General features: G+C 37.9%; 1 protein-coding gene across 2 annotated transcripts in view; it reads right to left on the bottom strand.

The window, feature by feature from the left end:
• KAT2B (lysine acetyltransferase 2B) overlaps nt 1–17,816 on the bottom strand; it is a 115,427-nt gene that overhangs the window by 4,366 nt on the left and 93,245 nt on the right. The window contains exons 12-17 of one of the 2 annotated variants that reach the window (XM_039480281.2): nt 14,308–14,418; nt 10,704–10,847; nt 3,953–4,067; nt 2,368–2,404; nt 2,062–2,125; nt 1,881–1,965 (exon numbers count right to left, since the gene is read on the bottom strand). In XM_039480281.2, coding sequence (XP_039336215.1) covers nt 1,881–1,965; nt 2,062–2,125; nt 2,368–2,404; nt 3,953–4,067; nt 10,704–10,847; nt 14,308–14,418 — 556 coding nt within the window. The remainder of the gene's footprint in view (nt 1–1,880; nt 1,966–2,061; nt 2,126–2,367; nt 2,405–3,952; nt 4,068–10,703; nt 10,848–14,307; nt 14,419–17,816) is intronic. The other variant, XM_039480282.2, reaches the window with a different exon arrangement.

Raw genomic sequence — 17,816 nt, 5'->3', positions numbered from 1 at the left:
ATATGGGAAAAGAAAAGTAATGTTATTTTAAAAAATCAAAGAAGGAAATAATGGGAAAATGTAAAATTATTGATTTTGTCAATCTTGTCTTCAAACACAAGATAATCTTGGGGACAAGACTGCCTACTTTACTCAGCATCTAAATAATACCAAGAAAAAAAAAATACTGCCCTACTGAAGAGCACCATTTACAGTTTTAATTAACTTTGTCCAGCACACAATTCAGCCCATCACAGGCCTTGCTCAATGAGGTCAATTTCCCCATCGTGAGACTCAGCTATGCATTATAAGTGATATCCAACTGGAAAAGCTCACACCCTTCACAGGCTTGACCAAACAAAATACTTTCAGAAAGCAGGCTGTAAGTAGCCTATAACAGATAGGATCTGCTAGACCTATCACTGCACGTCTTCATAGTGCATGTGGACAGGGGCTGAAAGGGGCCCAAACTCTTATAACCTCCCATGAGGATTTCACAAAATAAGCTGACATAGTCCAGAGGATGAAGATGCAAAAATCAGTTAATTTATGGTTAGAAATGGACACAAACTTAAAGTTCTTAAAACTATATATTTTTTACATAGTAGACAATATTGATTTCCAAATCAGCCTTCCATTCAGAATTCTGGACTGAGTTAACCCAACCTCTAATTTTCTTGTACTGAAATACACAGCGGTAAGGCAGAGAGAAGAGGGAAAGAAAAACATATAGATGTATTTCCACTTTAAGGGGTGTATGCCACTGAAATCATTACTACAAACCTATAAAATATTCATGTGAAAAATGTAAATGCTATAGAAAACACCTGTAAAAAAAAAAAATCAAGGAACTAATGCAGCCCTTTTACTCTTCCTTTTCACATTTTTAACACTTCCACGATTCTTTTTTTTTTTTTTTCTGAAACAGGGTCTCCCTCCAGTGCCCAGGCTTAAGTGCAGTGTTGCAATCAGGTCTCACTACAGCTTCCAACTCCAGGCCTCAAGTGATGCTCCAACCTCAGCCTCGCAAGTAGCTGGGACCAGAGCAACTGACTGATTTTTTACTTTCTGTAGAGATAAGGTCTCGCTATACTACTCAGGCTGGACTTTCACGATTCTTAGCACTTAGAATAGATTATAAGTAGAAAAGAGACAGAAGACTGGCTCTCTCCAAAAATGTGGCCACATAGCTGATCAAAAAGAAAACGTTATAGCTAGTTGTCTGTCATCCACACAATGCCAAATTAGTTTAAGCGTTCTCACTTAACTCAGTTATTCATTTTAGAATAGTGTGGGCATAGCACCAAACTCCACAATTCCACATTTCTGAAGACATCCTTTTTTGTTTGATTTTGGATACGAGACAAAGCTTAAAGAGTATATACAGTGACATTAACAGTACCCATCAAGGGCATGGAAAAATCAAGAATTGTGGTAAGTAGAATTTCTCCCTCTGAAAGTACAGCAGTCAAGTAGTTAACTTCTTTCATTATTACCTTGAAAGATTATTAAAAGGAATACCTATTTACGACAGACTCACAGCATATCAAGAGGGTAAGCTGATGTTTTTCTATTTGCATCCAACAGTTAGAATTTAAGCAAGGTTATATCTACACAGCCAGCTTTCATATCTAGTACTGTCTGCAGTTATCCTGGATTTTCTGCATCTAGCGTCATTAAGCTCATGTGGGCTCTAAACGACAGCTGCAGAATGTCTCTAATGAACACAGCCACCCACTTCTCTACCATCACTGCCCCTCCACTGGACCATGGAATCCCACCACCCATCACACACTTCCAACCCTAAACAGAGAAGTACAAATCAACCTCAGTAACCATTTGTCCCCCACACCGCCATCCAGAGTTTTAAATCTATACTTAGAAAATGTTAATGGCATTACCCATGGGGAACCTTATAACTTCATAATATCCTGGAGCTTCTGTTCTCTTCACAGGTTCCATGAATGGCCAAGCGCTTTGATGGCTCTTGGGTAAAGAAAAAAGTAAGGTATCTAATACGGAAATTCCATGTGGGAAATAATTTCAAAATATTTGCATGAGGTGAATAAAGAGGACACCCACCTTCACCTGCTGGAGGATGCTCTTGAGCGTGCTATAAAGCTGGTCAGGGTCTTTGGGCTCTTTACTTGAAAGAAAAAGGGTAAACAAGGAGCAATGATTAGATTTTTTACTCTATTGTCAGCTGATTACTATTCAGCTCATTCTTACAAAAGCCTAAAATTGAAACCATTCCATATGTTTTAGGAAACTCAAAACCCACCAACTGTTGTGTTAGTGATTACAGTTAATTTGCCCTTTTTCTTTAAGTTGCTGGGTGGGGGGAAAAAAATTCACTTCCATTAACATCCTCTTGTTCATCATACTTACCTTTTCTCTTTTCCACTCGGTTTCCAGCCTGTCTCTCCTATACGTCAACAAAATGAAACACTGAATGAGAAGTGCTTTTGGTCAAGAGAACAATATAGTTAATATTTATCAAAAACACAATAAATTACAGACGTGTCAATAAAAGTCTACTTCTCAGAAGAGACTGAAATTAATGGCAATTAGTTACTTCCTTATACCACTAACAATATACAACATTTCCAAGACTAACAATGCTGCCCCTTATGTTAGTGTTTCTAAAGCAGGAACACCAACCTTTCAGTGGAGAGAATAAAAAATAAATATGTACAGTACTGTGAGTACATATGCATTTTTTTAAACTGAAAGTCAAATTTTTTGCTAATCACCCTGTAAAAGAGTTAAGCTGTTACTTTAGGTCAGAACAAACTCTGTCCTGGTCTCTATTCTATTTGGCGAAGGCCCTGCTTGTAATGCAAGAAAGTTTAGAGTAGCAGATAGAAAACAGCCTGAAGTCTGACAGATCTGGATGTGATTTCCTATTCTTTCCTTAAAGGGTAACTTGCCCTAAATAAGAGTAAGTTGCCTCTTTATCGATCTATAAAACAGAACTCTAAAAATTAGATGATGTTATCCCTGTTGAGATTAGTTGATGTAAACACACACACACACACACACACACACACACACACACAGATGAATGTATGGCACAAGTAGGCATTCAATGATGTGGTAGCCATTATCTCATTAATAGAGATAATACACAGAAGCAGAATTTCTGGAGTTAGCATAAAAGTAAGATCTGTCATAGGGCAGATGTAATAAAGTGATATATCTTGCTCAAATAACATTTTATTTTTTCTGGAAACCTTTTGGTTTTGTTTATTACTTAAATATACTAAAAGAAACTGGATTTGAACTGAATAAAATTGCCAAATGATATGCAATGGCTTTTGACCTATAAAAACAACTATTTGGTAGAGCTTAATCCAATACAACTCAACTCCAACACACAGATAAGAACCCTTAGGAAAACTAATATAAAATAGGGCATGTGAAACAAGGTATATGATTTCCGTCACACATAACAAATAATATTTTTTAGAAGTTTGGGGAGACTAGTTTAGCCAAGCACAGATCTTGGAGGTTGCAACCACGGTGGCAACGAGACATGGTGCAAACAGTAAGATGTGTGGACATCAGAACTGGGCTTCTTCTCATTCTAACGATTACTGGCTATGTTCCCTTTAACATTAAATGATCTAGCTGCTCTGGAACTCAATTTCCCCATTTATAAAATAGGATTCCCCTCCAAGGTTGCAGATGGGTAATAATTTGCACTGTGCTACAAATGGCAGGCTCTTAATAAGTGGTGAATATTAACAGCTATTGCAAGGGGGCATCTAAGCTCCCTTTGGTTTGTTTGTATTGGGAGGTAGAGAAGACATAAAAGGATGACATTTGCTGCCTTCTTAAAAGACTAGAGATAACACAGAGAAAACAGGCAGGGCAATAAAGCTTTCAAAGTCACTGCATTCTGGAAATTGTTTCAAACACAAATCACAGCAATACTAACAAATTTTACTTTTAAAAGAAGGTCTATACGTACTAATTCCTGGAATGCTTTCTATAGGAATCTGTCGAACTCCATCTTTAAAACATGAAAGTCCAGGGTAAACTTTTCGAATCTGTGCCTGTTTTCTTTCAATCAGCTTTTTAATTATCTGTAAAGCACAGGAAGGAAATGTGTTTAGGGAAAGAAGTCTATGGATACAGTTCAAGTCAATCAAGCTAATGAAATGTTTTCCTAACAAAACAGTCTTTTTTATGAAACAAGATGGGAGCAAGGGGTGGATGCTATTTAACAGGTAAGAAATGAACACATTCTATCATACGATGCCTATTTAGTGACATTCACAAAAACATCTTTGAGTTATTTGTCCCTGCCATCCAGAAAAGCCAATATTGAGAAAACACACAGTCCCTAGGGCCCACTTGTCATCTTTAGCATAAGAGCCAATTATTTTGCCCTGCTTCTCTGAGGAGGCTCTGCCAGAATTACACGAAAGCAGCCCTGAGCATTCACTACTCAGTCAAGTGACAGAATCACTTCACATCCCGTAACTAGGAACTGTTCCCTTCAGACTAGAGGGGCAGACTAGGGGCTCCAGAAAGTCCCAAAAGTCTAGGGTAGTTAAAGCTTTACTATCATTTAAATTTTCAAGGCTTGAGCTCCAACCAATTCTAGTTGCATCAAAAAAGCAGCTCTGTAATAGTAGGCTGGCATGATGAGAAGAAAGAAAGAAAAGAATAATGCTATTTAAAGTATCATCTATTAAGCAACACAACCATGACATGAGCCATCAGGTTGGCTGAGAAATTTTTAGAGATGTTCTGTTTGTTTTGTAAAATAATGATTAATAGGCTGAGGTAACTCTTCCCAGTGAGGTTATCCCTTTAAAAAAAAAAAAACAAACAAACAAACTCAAAAATCACCATCCGGAAATTAACCATATCATAACAAAATTTTAGAAAAATAAAACAATAGAAGTCGCTAACTGCACTCACAAAGAAAAACAAAAAATTCTACTTCCTAACTGAATGATTTCAAACATATAGCTGGTAAACACTGCAGCATGAATATGTAATCCTAACAGTTAAACAACTTTATAAAATGAATTGGACAAATAAAAGTATATTCCTAGTAAATCTAGATCAGTGCTGTCCAATAGAATCATAATACAAGTCACTTATGTAATTTAAATTTTTCTATAATAACATTTTTAAAAGGCAAAAAGAAACAGGTGAAATTGATTTTGATAATGTATTTCATTTAACCCATTATGTTCAAAATGTCATTGTAACATATAATCAGAAAAAAGTGTAAGATATTTTACATTGCTTTATTCATATGAATTCTTGAAAACCAGAGGATTGGCCAGGTGCAGTGGCTCACATTTGTAATCCCAGGACTCTGGGAGGTCAAAGCAGGTGGATCACTTGAGGTCAGGAGTTCAAGACCAGCCTGGCCAACACAGTAAAACCACATTTCTACTAAAAATACAAAAAATTAGCCAAGCATGGTAGTTCACGCCTGTAATCCCAGTTACACGGAAGGCTGAGACAGGAGAATCGCTTGAACCTGCGGAGTGGAGGTTGCAGTGAGCTGAGATTATGCTATTGCACTCCAGCCTGGGTGACAGAGCAAGACTTCTCCTCCAAAAAAAAAAAAAAAAAAAAAAAAGAAGAAGAAAAAAAAGAAAAGAAAGTCAGAGAATTTTATGCTTTTGACTAACCACATACCAAGTGCTCAGTAGCCACATACGGCTAGTGACTGCCATTTTTGACAGGGCTGATCTAGATGGGTGATTTCTATTGATTTATAAGTCCAAATCTTCTTTCAAAACAAAAAAGGGGAGGGGGCCAGGCATGGTGGTTCACACCTGTAATCCCAGCACTTTGGAGGCTGAGGTGGGCGGATCATGAGGTCAGGAGTTCGAAACCATCCTGGTTAATACAGTGAAATCCCATCTCTACTAAAAATACAAAAATTAGCCGGGTGTGGTGGCATGTGCGTGTCATCCCAGCTACTTGGGAGGCTGAGGCAGGAGAGTTGCTTGAACTCAGGAGGTGGAGGTTGCAGTGAGCCAAGATTACACTACTGCACTCCAGCCTGGGCAACAGGGCAAGACTCCGTCTTGGGGGAGGAAAAAATAAAAAACAAAAACAAGAAAAGAATCCCAAGGGAATCTCATAATTAAACAACTTCAGAGAATATGCTGAAGACCGTTTCAATTTGAAAAGTTTCCTTCTCTTCACCAAGGGACTTTCAAATGCAATGATCTACCAGGTGGCTTCCACACACCTCATGTGGTACCTTAAAGACTGCGGGCTCCTGAGAGGTAACTGTTAACAGGACTGGGAAGCTTCCTAACCTCTCTGTACCTCCAATAATCACTATGGAGAAGAGATTTTTGACAAAATTTTAAATATTTCAATATTTTTAAATATTAAGTATTATGTGCAGATTTGTTACATGGGTATATTGTGTGATGCTGAGGTTTGGACTTCTAATGATCCCACTGCCCAAGTAGTGAGCATAGTACCTGACAAGTAGTTTTTCAACCCTTGCTCCTCTCCCTCTCTTGCCTCTTTTGGAAACCCCAGAGCCTTCTGTTCTCATCTTTGTGTCCATGTGTACCCAATGTTCAGCTCCCACTTATAAGAGAAAACATGCAGCATTTTGTTTTCTGTTCCTGTGTTAATCTGCTTAGGATAATGGCCCCAGCTAAATCCACATTGCTACAAAGGACATGATTTTGTTCTTTTTTATGGCTGCATAATATTTCATTTTCATGGTGTGTATGTTCTAGATTTTCTTTAACCAATCTACCATTGATAGGCACCTGGATTGATTCCATGTCTTTGTTATTGTGAATAGTGCTGCAATGAACATATGAGTACATGTATCTTTTTGTAAGAACAATTTATTTTCCTTTGGGTATATACTCAGTAATAGGATTGCTGGGTGGAATGGTAATTCCATTTTTAATTCTTTGAGAAATCTTCAAACTGCTTTCCACGGGGGCTGAACTAATTTGCATTCCCACTAACAGTTTATAAGCATTTCCTTCTCTCCACAGCTTTGCCAACATCTGTTATTTTTTTTAACTTCTTAATAATAGCCATTCTGACTGGTGTGAGATGGCATCTCATTGTGGTTTTGACTTGCATCTCAGAAAGGACATATTTTCATCGTGTTCTAGTGTATTATCTTTACCTCCCTAGAAAATAGCTTCACTTCAACTCCCTACCATGACCATAACATCGACGCCTTCCAAATGAAAAAATGTCCTCATCTTCTCCTGAAGTCCGTAGCTGAGTCCTATGATCTACTGCTGTCAGTTTTAGGGTCTCCCAAAATAGAAATTTTTGAGGGAGTAGTCCCCATCTCCAATATGTTACCCAGTCTTCGCATGTTTCCTTATTAAAAAAAAAAAAAAAAAAAAAAAAAACCTGCACTGAGGCCGGGCGTGGTGGCTTGCGCCTATAATCCCAGCACTTTGGGAGGCCTAGGCAGACGGATCACCTGAAGTTGGGAATACAAGACCAGCCTGACCAACATGGAAAAACCCCATTTCTACTAAAAATACAAAAAAATTAGCCAAGTGTGGTAGCACGTCTGTAATCCCAGCTACTCAGGAGGCTGAGGGAGGAGAATCGCTTGAACCCAGGAGGCGGAGGTTGTTGTGAGCTGAGATCACACCATCGCACTCCAGCCTGGGCAACAAGAATGAAACTCCAACTCAAAAAAAAAAAAAAAAAAAAAATTGCACTCAGTTGCCCTATCCTTACTTTGGCTTCTCCAAACCAAATCCCTTGGACCAGGCATCCCCAAACTTTTTACACAGGTGGCCAGTTCACTGTCCCTCAGACAGTTGGAGGGCCGCCACATACTGTGCTCCTCTCACTGACCACCAATGAAAGAGGTACCCTTTCTGAAGTGCGGCGGGGGGGCCGGAAAAATGGCCTCAGGGGGCCGCATGCAGCCCGCGGGCCGTAGTTTGGGGACCCCTGCCTTGGACTGTCACATGTAGATTAACATTTAAGAATTTATCCCCACCCACCCAGGGCCCAGCCTATCCACACAGGCATATACATATATGTACACATACACACACACATACACACACACACACACACACAACGCACACAGAGGCATAGACCCTTGCACTGTCACATGTAGATTAACATTTAAAAATTCATCCCACTACCCACCACCCAGCCTATCCACACACCCATGCATATACGTTACATGTATACACACACACACACACACACAGGCATAGACTCATATATATCCAATTATGCTTGCTCATAGCCCATTCGCACTTTCTCGAACAATGCCTTCATCACTCACATAACAATGGTCCTACCTGTTTATGTGCCCACAAATCTGTTTACATTGGACTCTGAGCCTCCACTAATTCAGATTTCATTACCAGGCTGCCCAGTTCAAAAGAAATCTCCCACAAAGCCGTGTCAGATGACATGAGGCCCTTACAGATCCCACCCTTCCCTTGGAGTCAATACTCACAAAGTAGCACTTAACTCTTCACTCTCTGGTCCACCTGTCCAACTATACCAGTTTTCTCTCTCTATCTCCACTCATGACAACTACAACTTATTCTGCTCCCATATGTTTCTAGGGGCTAAGAAATGCCTCAAAATATTCACCATTTGTTTGCTGCCACCATTAGTCCCTACCTTCCTCAAGGGGTTTTTCACAGTTGGAATAAATAATACTTGAAAAAAGTCAACTGAATTCTGTGGAAAAAAAATTCTACATTAATCCAAATACATTCTTTTACTGAAGTGACTTCAGATAGCTTTTTTAAAAACTAGGTTAAGAGCTCCAAACCTCCATCACCCATTCAATGGAATGTGAGAGGGAAGGCTGGAGGCAGAGAGGGAGGAGGAGGGCAGGAGAAAAAAGAAGGGGGAGGGAGCCTTGTCTTCTCAAAAGTTGACCGCTTTGTTAGCCATCTAAAACAGCTCTGTGCTTCTGGCATTCCCCTGTCGGTTTGAAGGGCCAACAGATCATGTACAATGTGAATTTGCAGACTCTGCCAAGGGAATCCTGCTCTCAGCTAACACCGTGGGGATGAATTAGTGCTGCTGGGAGGAGGAATGAGGAAAGAGCAGCTGACAGCAGGGTGATGGCTTTAGTTGGCCAGCAGCCTCTAATGCGGAACGATGTGCTGCTGAATCCAGACCTGCTCATTAAGCGCCAGAGAGAACAATGAGGAGAGCCAGCTCTTCAGAGAGACAGGGAGAGAGGGGAGCCTGCTGTGCTTTATTAACTCTTCCAAGTGCCTACTTGGAATTCTCTCTTCGGCTGACATCTTTGAACAAGAAGCAACAAAAGTTGTTTTTAATTTTCAAATTAAAAAAAAAAAAAAGCCTTTGCTCACTTCCCCAGGAAACATAAGCACAAGACTGAGCCACTTTACGTAAAAGAAAAATAATTAATGAGTAACTACTATGTACCAGACACAGGCACTGTGTAAAAAGCTTTAGGGCTGTTAAGTTGATAATGCCTGACAAATAACTAAGAACTGGGATTAAGAAGGTTAGTGGAAACCAGAAAACAAAGATGGGTATAAGACAGATGTCCTCCTTAGCTATTTGTTAGAAAAAGTGCACTAAATGAATAACAGAAGTAGCAAGTGAATTGATGTGGGATGCCACAGCTGCAAACTCCACCCAACTGGGGGCAGCCGGGAGGTGAGCTTGGGCTTAACACACAAAGTTCTTTCAATAAATGGCCTTTGTGTACTCCCCAGTTCTGTTCTTTTCATAGATATTTTTTTTTCTGCCTTCAAAAAATTTAAAATTACTATGCATTCAAATCTATCAACCTTTCCCTTTTACTGCTTCTCTTTTAGTTCATATGCATAAAAAATGTCACCTCAATACCAGATAACAAATCACTTAATACCTAGAAGGATAAGCCTTCAGAACTTGCAATGTAAAAAGGGAGATTAATATACCCTAAGATAAATGTCTATGTAAGATGAATAATTGAAATTCAAATAAGTGGATCAAACTTGGTGCTAGGGAAGTGCAGAGGAGGAACTGGAACACAAGCTGAAACGGTTTGATTTATATGTGTGCCGGGTGAAGGGGGTGACTAATGGACAAAGACACTTTGGAGAATAGTAAATAGATGAAAGTAAAGAGATCTAACAGCGAGTATGATAATTGAGGCCAGAATGTAAAAGGGCTTGAAGGTGAGGTTAAAATGTCACCATAGTTTACATGTTTTTAAAAATTTTATACAAATTTAAAAAGTAATGACTCTCGTAGAAATGGTGGCTGAGAAAGGAAACAGATCAAGGATACCTTTAAAAAAGAAATCTATGGCCAGGTGCGGTGGCTCACGCCTGTAATCTCAACACTTTGGGAGGCCAAGGCGGTGGATCACTTGAGGTCAGGAGTTCAAGAGCAGCCTGGCCAACATGGTGAAACTCCGTCTCCACTAAAAATTAGATGGACATGATAGCACATGCCTGTAATCTTAGCTACTTAGGAGGCTGAGGTAGGAGAATTGCTTGGGCCCAGGAGGCCGAGATTGCAGTGAGCTGAGACAGTGTCACTGCACTCGTCTGGATGACAGAGACACTCGTGTAAAAAAAGAACGACAAAGAGAGAGAGAAGAAATCTAGATAACCCACAGCAAACTGAGAGTTTGCTATCTATCCAGTAAACACATATACACAGCACCCAAGGATATGCAACCCATCCCAGCTAAGACTGGCCTGTACAGAAGAAGGTATGTGAATCAACCACCTGCTTACCTCCTTCTGCTTTTTAATGATGACAGAAAATTCTGTATATGGAATCCGAGGATTTAGCTCACACCCCATTAAGGTGGCTCCTTCATAATCCTTGATATAGCCAACATATTTGGTTTTCGGTATTTTAATTTCTTTGGAGAAACCCTGCAAAACAAATAAATTCATTCATATAAACATCATGCACCAAATATCTACTGAGTGCTAACTATGTTCCAGGCACTGTGTGAGGAATCAAGACAAGCTTCTTTTAAGCTCTTATTGTATTATTCTGAAGAGGATTAGCTTAAAACCACCCATGAAGTTCAAAACACCAGAAATCTGTGTAAATGGGAAGCAAGACAACATTTTTTAAATGGCCCTAATAAAGTGCAAGAAATATTAAAAAGTTTAAAACAGAAACAGATATTAAGTAAAAATTAGATTAATTTTGTACTGAATTGCCTAATTAAATATGACTGTTACAAATTTCTCCCAAAGTGGTGAGGGGGTATCCCTAGGATATTCAACAAATCAATAACTAACATTGATCTAAATTATCAAAAAGAAGATGGTGAAAAAAATATATAAATAAAAAATAAAACGATTAGAAGCTTAATGTTTCTAAGGAAATGAAATTCTTTCTTTGAAGGCAAAAAAAATTCCAGACGGTCACAATGTACAGTTGTTTCAATGACATTAATGCTTTGTAATATACTCATTTATATACTTTAAGCCATAACAGAGTGCTTCAGAGTATTTATTCAAAATTATAATGTATTTATAATAAAAAACATAATTTTCCTTAAACATCTATTTCAGTTATTTGAATAAAATTACTTGAACTTCAGCGCCATCACCAGCAGTTTACTGCCTCACCTTTCAACAAAAACTTATTTTCCATGTAATTATTTCCATCATCCTCAAAGAGGACTATAGACAAGTCATTTTAGTACCATGGCTGAGATCGCATGCTTTGCACTACAGTTAGAGCCTAGGAAAGCTGATGCTCAAGTCCTTAATGAAACAATCCAATTAAGTTCTCAGTGAGTTTACCATAAAAGTTAACATGCATCTCAAAGAATGAGATGAAAATAAACAGATTATTTATCTGTCTTCAGAGCACAAAAAGCTTCCTAATTACATAAGAACATATTTAAAAAAAAAAAAAAGAGAAGAAGTCTGGCTGGACGTAGTGGCTCATGCCTATAATGTCAGCACTTTGGGAGACTGAGGCAGGAGGGTAACTTGAGTCCAAGAGTTCAAGACCAGCCCAGGCAACCCAGCAAGATGACCTCCTCAACCCTCCATCGTCTCTACAAATGATTAAAAAAAAAAAAATTGCTGGGCATGGTGCCATGCACCTGCAGTCACAACTACTCAGGTGGCTGAGGCAGGAGGATCGCCAGAGTCCAAGAGGTCGAGGCTGCAGTGAGCTGTGATCATGCCACAGCACTCCAGTCTGGGTGACAGTGTAAGACCCTGTCTCAAAACAAAGTCCAAGCGAAAACAAGTCAATAGATTTTATGTAACAAAATCTTGACCATTCTGAAGATTTAAAGAAAAAGCCACAAGCAACGTTGAAACAAATATTATCCAAGAATAATAGTGTTACATATAAATAGTTCTCATAAATCAATGTACAACTAAACATTTTTATAAAAAAGGGACAAAATAAAATGAATTAACAATCCAAAAAGGGAACAAATACAGAGTTGATAAACATGAAAAAATAAATCAAACTTCACATAATTAAATAAATTCAAACATACAAAATTGATTATCTGGAAAAGTGGTAAATGTTTTTTTTTAATTATCAACTCCTTTCCTGAGCCACTTTATATACTGCTGACAAAAATGGAAATTTTTAAAGCATTTGGCAATGCAAAACAAAAACCTAAGGAAATTACCACCAGTGAGGGCAAAACACACACACATACACACACCCATGCACATGCACGCTACCTACAAGAAACAGCTAGATATCCAAAACTGTATTAGTTTTTTAAAAAAGTATTTTCTATTTATAAAACAAAATCCTAGGAAACCATCAAAATTATTATATATACAATATGAACCAACTTTTATGTTTATATAAACACAGACAAAATATTAAAAAGGTATATGTCAAAGCATCAACAGCATAGGTACGAGCTGAGAGGAAAAATAAAAGAAAAAAACTTAAAATAAGAAAAAAAGCATTAACAGCAAATTTCTTTGGGTAACAGAATTACAAGCCATTTTTTTTCCTTCTTTTGCTTTATTACATTTTCTACGATGATTATATATTACTTTTACAATCAAAAAAGTAAATGAAAATTTTAGGAATTATAAATCACTATTAAAAATAATATGCAGGCCGGGCGCGGTGGCTCAAGCCTGTAATCCCAGCACTTTGGGAGGCCGAGGCGGGTGGATCACGAGGTCAAGAGATCGAGACCATCCAGGTCAACGTGGTGAAACCCCATCTCTACTAAAAATACAAAACATTAGCTGGACATGGTGGCGCGTGCCTATAATCCCAGCTACTCAGGAGTCTGAGGCAAGAGAATTGCCTGAACCCAGGAGGCGGAGGTTGCGGTGAGCCGAGATCGCGCCATTGCACTCCAGCCTGGGTAACAAGAGCGAAACTCCATCTCAAAGAAAAAAATAATAATAATATGCAGCCAAAGAATAGTCATCAAAAAGCTAAGCTGAAAACTTATTTTAAGACTTACCTTAAGAGAGACAAGATCTCACTGTGTTGCCCAGGCTGGTTTCAAACTCCTGAGCACAAGCAATCCTCCCACCTTGGTCTCCCAAAGTACTAGGATTATAGGAATGAGCCACTTTACCTGGCCTGAAAACTTCTGATAAGAAACTGCTAAAATGAAGGCCTGGTGAGGTGGTTCACGCCTGTAATCCCAGTACTTAGGGAGGCTGAGGTGGGTGGACTGCTTGAATCCAGAAATTCCAGACTAGCCTCAGTAACATAGCAAAGCCCCATCTCTACTAAAAATACAAAAAATTAGCTGGGTGTAGTCCCAGCTACTTGGGAGGCTGAGGTGGGAGAATCACCTGAGCCCAGGAGGTCAAGGCTGAGACTGCACCACTGCAGTTCAGCCTAGGCACCAAAGTGAGACCCTGTCTCAAAAAAAAAAAAAAAAAAAAAAAAAAAAAAATAGAAGGAAGGAACTGCAAAGATGACAGCCAAGCTCCTAGCCTGCTATGTGCTGTAGAATCAGGATTGTTGGCAGTTTTTTGTAAACTTCAGGATTTCCTCTCCGCTGTCATAAATGGAGGCCTTCCAGACACTAAATCTGTTTTTCTCATTAACGGAGAATGCTACCCGCCAAATTCTAACACTGGGAATTTCTTATTAGAAACCATATTTTAAACATTAGGATCAACATTATACCTTACTGATAGATGACATTCATTCATTCTCTCAACAAATAGTTATTCAGTACTTACTATGTGCTAGTGACACTCTCTAACCCAGGCTGAAGCTTATTTCTGACATAAGGCTTGTAAAACAAATGTCTATTCTTATAAGTAGAAAACACCGGGGGAGAAACTTACTTGGAAGAATGCTGAGAACACATTAAGAAAAGGAATGAAAAACAGTGCTGCATGGTGAAAAACCCACCTGTTTCTTAAAGTATCCAATTGCATATTCATCTGCATATGTGAGGAAGTTCAGGATGTCATGTTTTATGTGATATTCTTTTAAATGATTCATCAGGTGTGTTCCATAGCCCTGTGTGGAAGGAAGTTGGTATACAAACAATATATTAGATTCTGTAGAAAAAAATTTATAAATCCACCAGGAAATGATGGCGAATTTAGGAGTTTGTATTTTTACATATTTTACCAATCAGGACCTTTCCTGACGGAAGTATGTTTAAACCCTTTCTTGCATTTCTTAACATTGAAAACAAGCTATAAAACCAAAAGAATTCAAAATCTTTGATTCAAAGATAAAATCATCATTTGAAACTATGAGTTTTTAGTTCTTTAAAAATAACATACCAGGGCCACAAGTTCCTAGTTCAATCTTAAAGATTACTTGCTGAAGATTAATATAAAAGTTTTCAGAATAAATGTTGATTATGAATTTCTGCTTACCTGTAAAGTATTTGAGATTCTCAGAGGAAAAAAAAAACCATGCAAAGGAAAAGTGCTAATCTACACTAGACTATTTAGTAATTCAAGTGTTTACTGTATACCACAAATTGACAACCCTGCTAAAGAACTGTATCATCACATACATAGCATTTTAAACTTGGTCTTATCAGACCTTTCCAAGTAAGGTCTGATAAGCCCAGAATCTCTGAATCAGCCAGAAAACATTAGGAAGTAACTAAAGGCAGTGAACAATGTTGAATAAACTGAGTGATTGAAATATTTTTTAAATAATGCAGTTTTTTCAGTGACAAAGCTTTCAGAAAACATATAAATCTAATGTGATCATTTCGGAACCTCATAAAGAGAGGTAAAAGTAAATGCAAGCAACCAGACCCAAATATCTTCACATAAATTTTCTAGCATTTGGTGACACATTCTTCTAAAGAATTCAAATATGCTCCCAGATATGATATCATGAAATCACAGTACCTCAAATTCAGAAGGACCTTTGGAAGTCATTTTGTCGAACTCCCCAACTCATATGAGGCTAGGGGTCTTTTGCCATCTATCATGAGAAGGCAATCTGCTAGAATACCTCCAAAGTAGGGCAATTCCTTGGTGGTGAGATAGACTAGTTCATTTTCAAGCACTATATGGTTGGGAGCTCCTTCCTAATGTTCACCCAAGATCTGGCCATTGTTACTTCCACTCAGTGACCTTAGTTCTACTTCTAGAGTTACAATGACTCATTCCTGCTTTTAGCAACCCTTCAAGCCCTTGAAGATTCTACCCTCTCATGCATGCCCATCCCTACTTGCTCAATCCCAAGCCAAGCACCATCAAAGCTATGGTCATTCCTCATATGGCATGACTTTTAGACACCTTATCCAACTACTTTTTTTTCAGAGCTTTTTCTAATATAACAATGCCTTCTAAAGCATGGATCCTAGCAAGCATAATAAAAAGGGGATGGTATGTCCAATAAATAGAACAGTACCATCATCACCCTCTTCTGCAAATTATTCTTCCACTGATGTTACCCAAAGACATTTTAGCTTTTCCGAAACACATCGCGATACCAAAACACTGAGAGTTTGAATAAAACTTGGAGAAAAAGACAAATGAACTATTTCTCTCCTTGAGGAGATGATAGTAAAATGGGGAAGATAAACATATAAACACATGTGTTTAGAGGTGTACTGTTCAACAGAGTAGACACTAGCCTCATGTGGCTATTGAGCAATTGAAATGAGACCAGTCCAGTTTGAGACGTCCTGAAGTATAAAAACACACTTGAAAAAAATTCTCATTACTAACATTTTATACTTATTACATGTTGATATGACAAGAATTTTAGACATATTAAGTAAAAAATGTCAAAATTAATTTCACCTGTTGCTTTTTACTTTTTTAAATTAGCTACTCACAATTTTGAAGTTACATATGCGACTTGTATTTGAGGCTTGCATTACATTTCTGTTATGCAGTTTTGGTACAGAGTGATATATTTGTATATTCAATAGTGAAAAAGACCGTAATTGAGTGGTAAAGAGATGGGGGATAGGAGGAAAAGAAGATGCTTAAGCTAGGCCTTAAAAGAGTTTGTCAAATTGAAAACAAGAGAAGAAGATGGATTGGAAATCTAAACGTAAGGTAAAACAAACCTTTACAAAAGTATCATAAAAAGATAAAGGAAAAGTGGGTATATAACTTCAGGATACCAAAAAACATAAAATGCAAAAGAATGAAGTAAAAGATTTGATTATTAAGTAGAATACTTCAAATTTTAAAACTTCTTCAAGGCACCATAAGTAATCGAAGATACCATAAAGGAAAGACAAATGACAAGTTAGGAAGGTGTAGCTGCAACACAGATTACAAAGATTTAATATCAAAAATACATAAATATCTTCTATAGGATCAATACAAAAAAAGAGATAGGATAAAAGAAAAATTGTCAAAGGCTATAACAAGAATAAATATTGCCAGCAAATATAAAAGATATGTTTAACCTCAATAGTGATCAGAGCACTCTATCATAAAATGAAATGTTTCACTTGACTGTATGCAAATATGTTTACGGTTGATGCACCCAGTGCCAGTAGTCGTAGGGAGAACTAGTCTCTTCCACACCATTAGTGAAAAATGTAAACTGGTAGACCCACTGAGAAGGCAATCTAGAAATAATTTTTTAAATTTAGACTGGCCATATTCATTCATATAGGAATTCTGCTTCTCGGTGTCTAAGGAAACATTTCCAAACAGAACACTGATGGTGATGGAAAACTACTGGAAATAAACATTTATGTCTTCAAAAGAGAAACGATTAAATTATGGTGCATCCATATTATAAAATACTGTATAAAAAGAACAAAGTAGCTCTATATCAGCATTATTAGAAATTTCTACAATTATGAAAATGTTGTTTATGCTATCCAATATAGTAATATTAGTCACATGTAGCTACTGAATACCTGAGTGACCAAGGAGGTAAATATTCATTTTAGTTTATCTAAATACAAATTTAAACAATCATATATATGCACTAAAGCTGAAAGGTCTCTAAGACAATGTGAAGTTTTCTTTTCCAGTAAGCCAATGCATACAATATAAATTCCACTTATTTAAACGGGAAACACACACACACACACACAAACACCTCTTATTTGTAGGTACAGTAAGTTCCAATATGTGTCAATACAAAAGTACCTGGAAGGATGCGAACTAAGCGGACAAAAATAGCAGGATGGTAGCGGGGGAAATGGGATTTTTGTTTTATCTGAAAATGCATTTGTGTATGTCTTATGTAATTAAAAATTATTATTATTATTTTTTTTTTTTTTAATGAGATGGAGTTTTGCTCTTGTTACCCAGGCTGGAGTGCAATGGCGCGATCTCGGCTCACCGCAACCTCCGCCTCCTGGGCTCAGGCAATTCTCCTGCCTCAGCCTCCTAAGTAGCTGGGATTACAGGCACGCACCACCACGCCCAGCTAGTTTTTTGTATTTTTAGTAGAGACGGGGTTTCACC

The sequence above is a fragment of the Saimiri boliviensis genome, chromosome 9, assembly GCF_048565385.1.
Source record: "Saimiri boliviensis isolate mSaiBol1 chromosome 9, mSaiBol1.pri, whole genome shotgun sequence".
NCBI classification, from domain to species: Eukaryota; Metazoa; Chordata; class Mammalia; order Primates; family Cebidae; genus Saimiri; species Saimiri boliviensis.
Note: the sequence above shows the minus strand (reverse complement) of the source record. Positions and strands in the feature narration are given on the sequence as shown.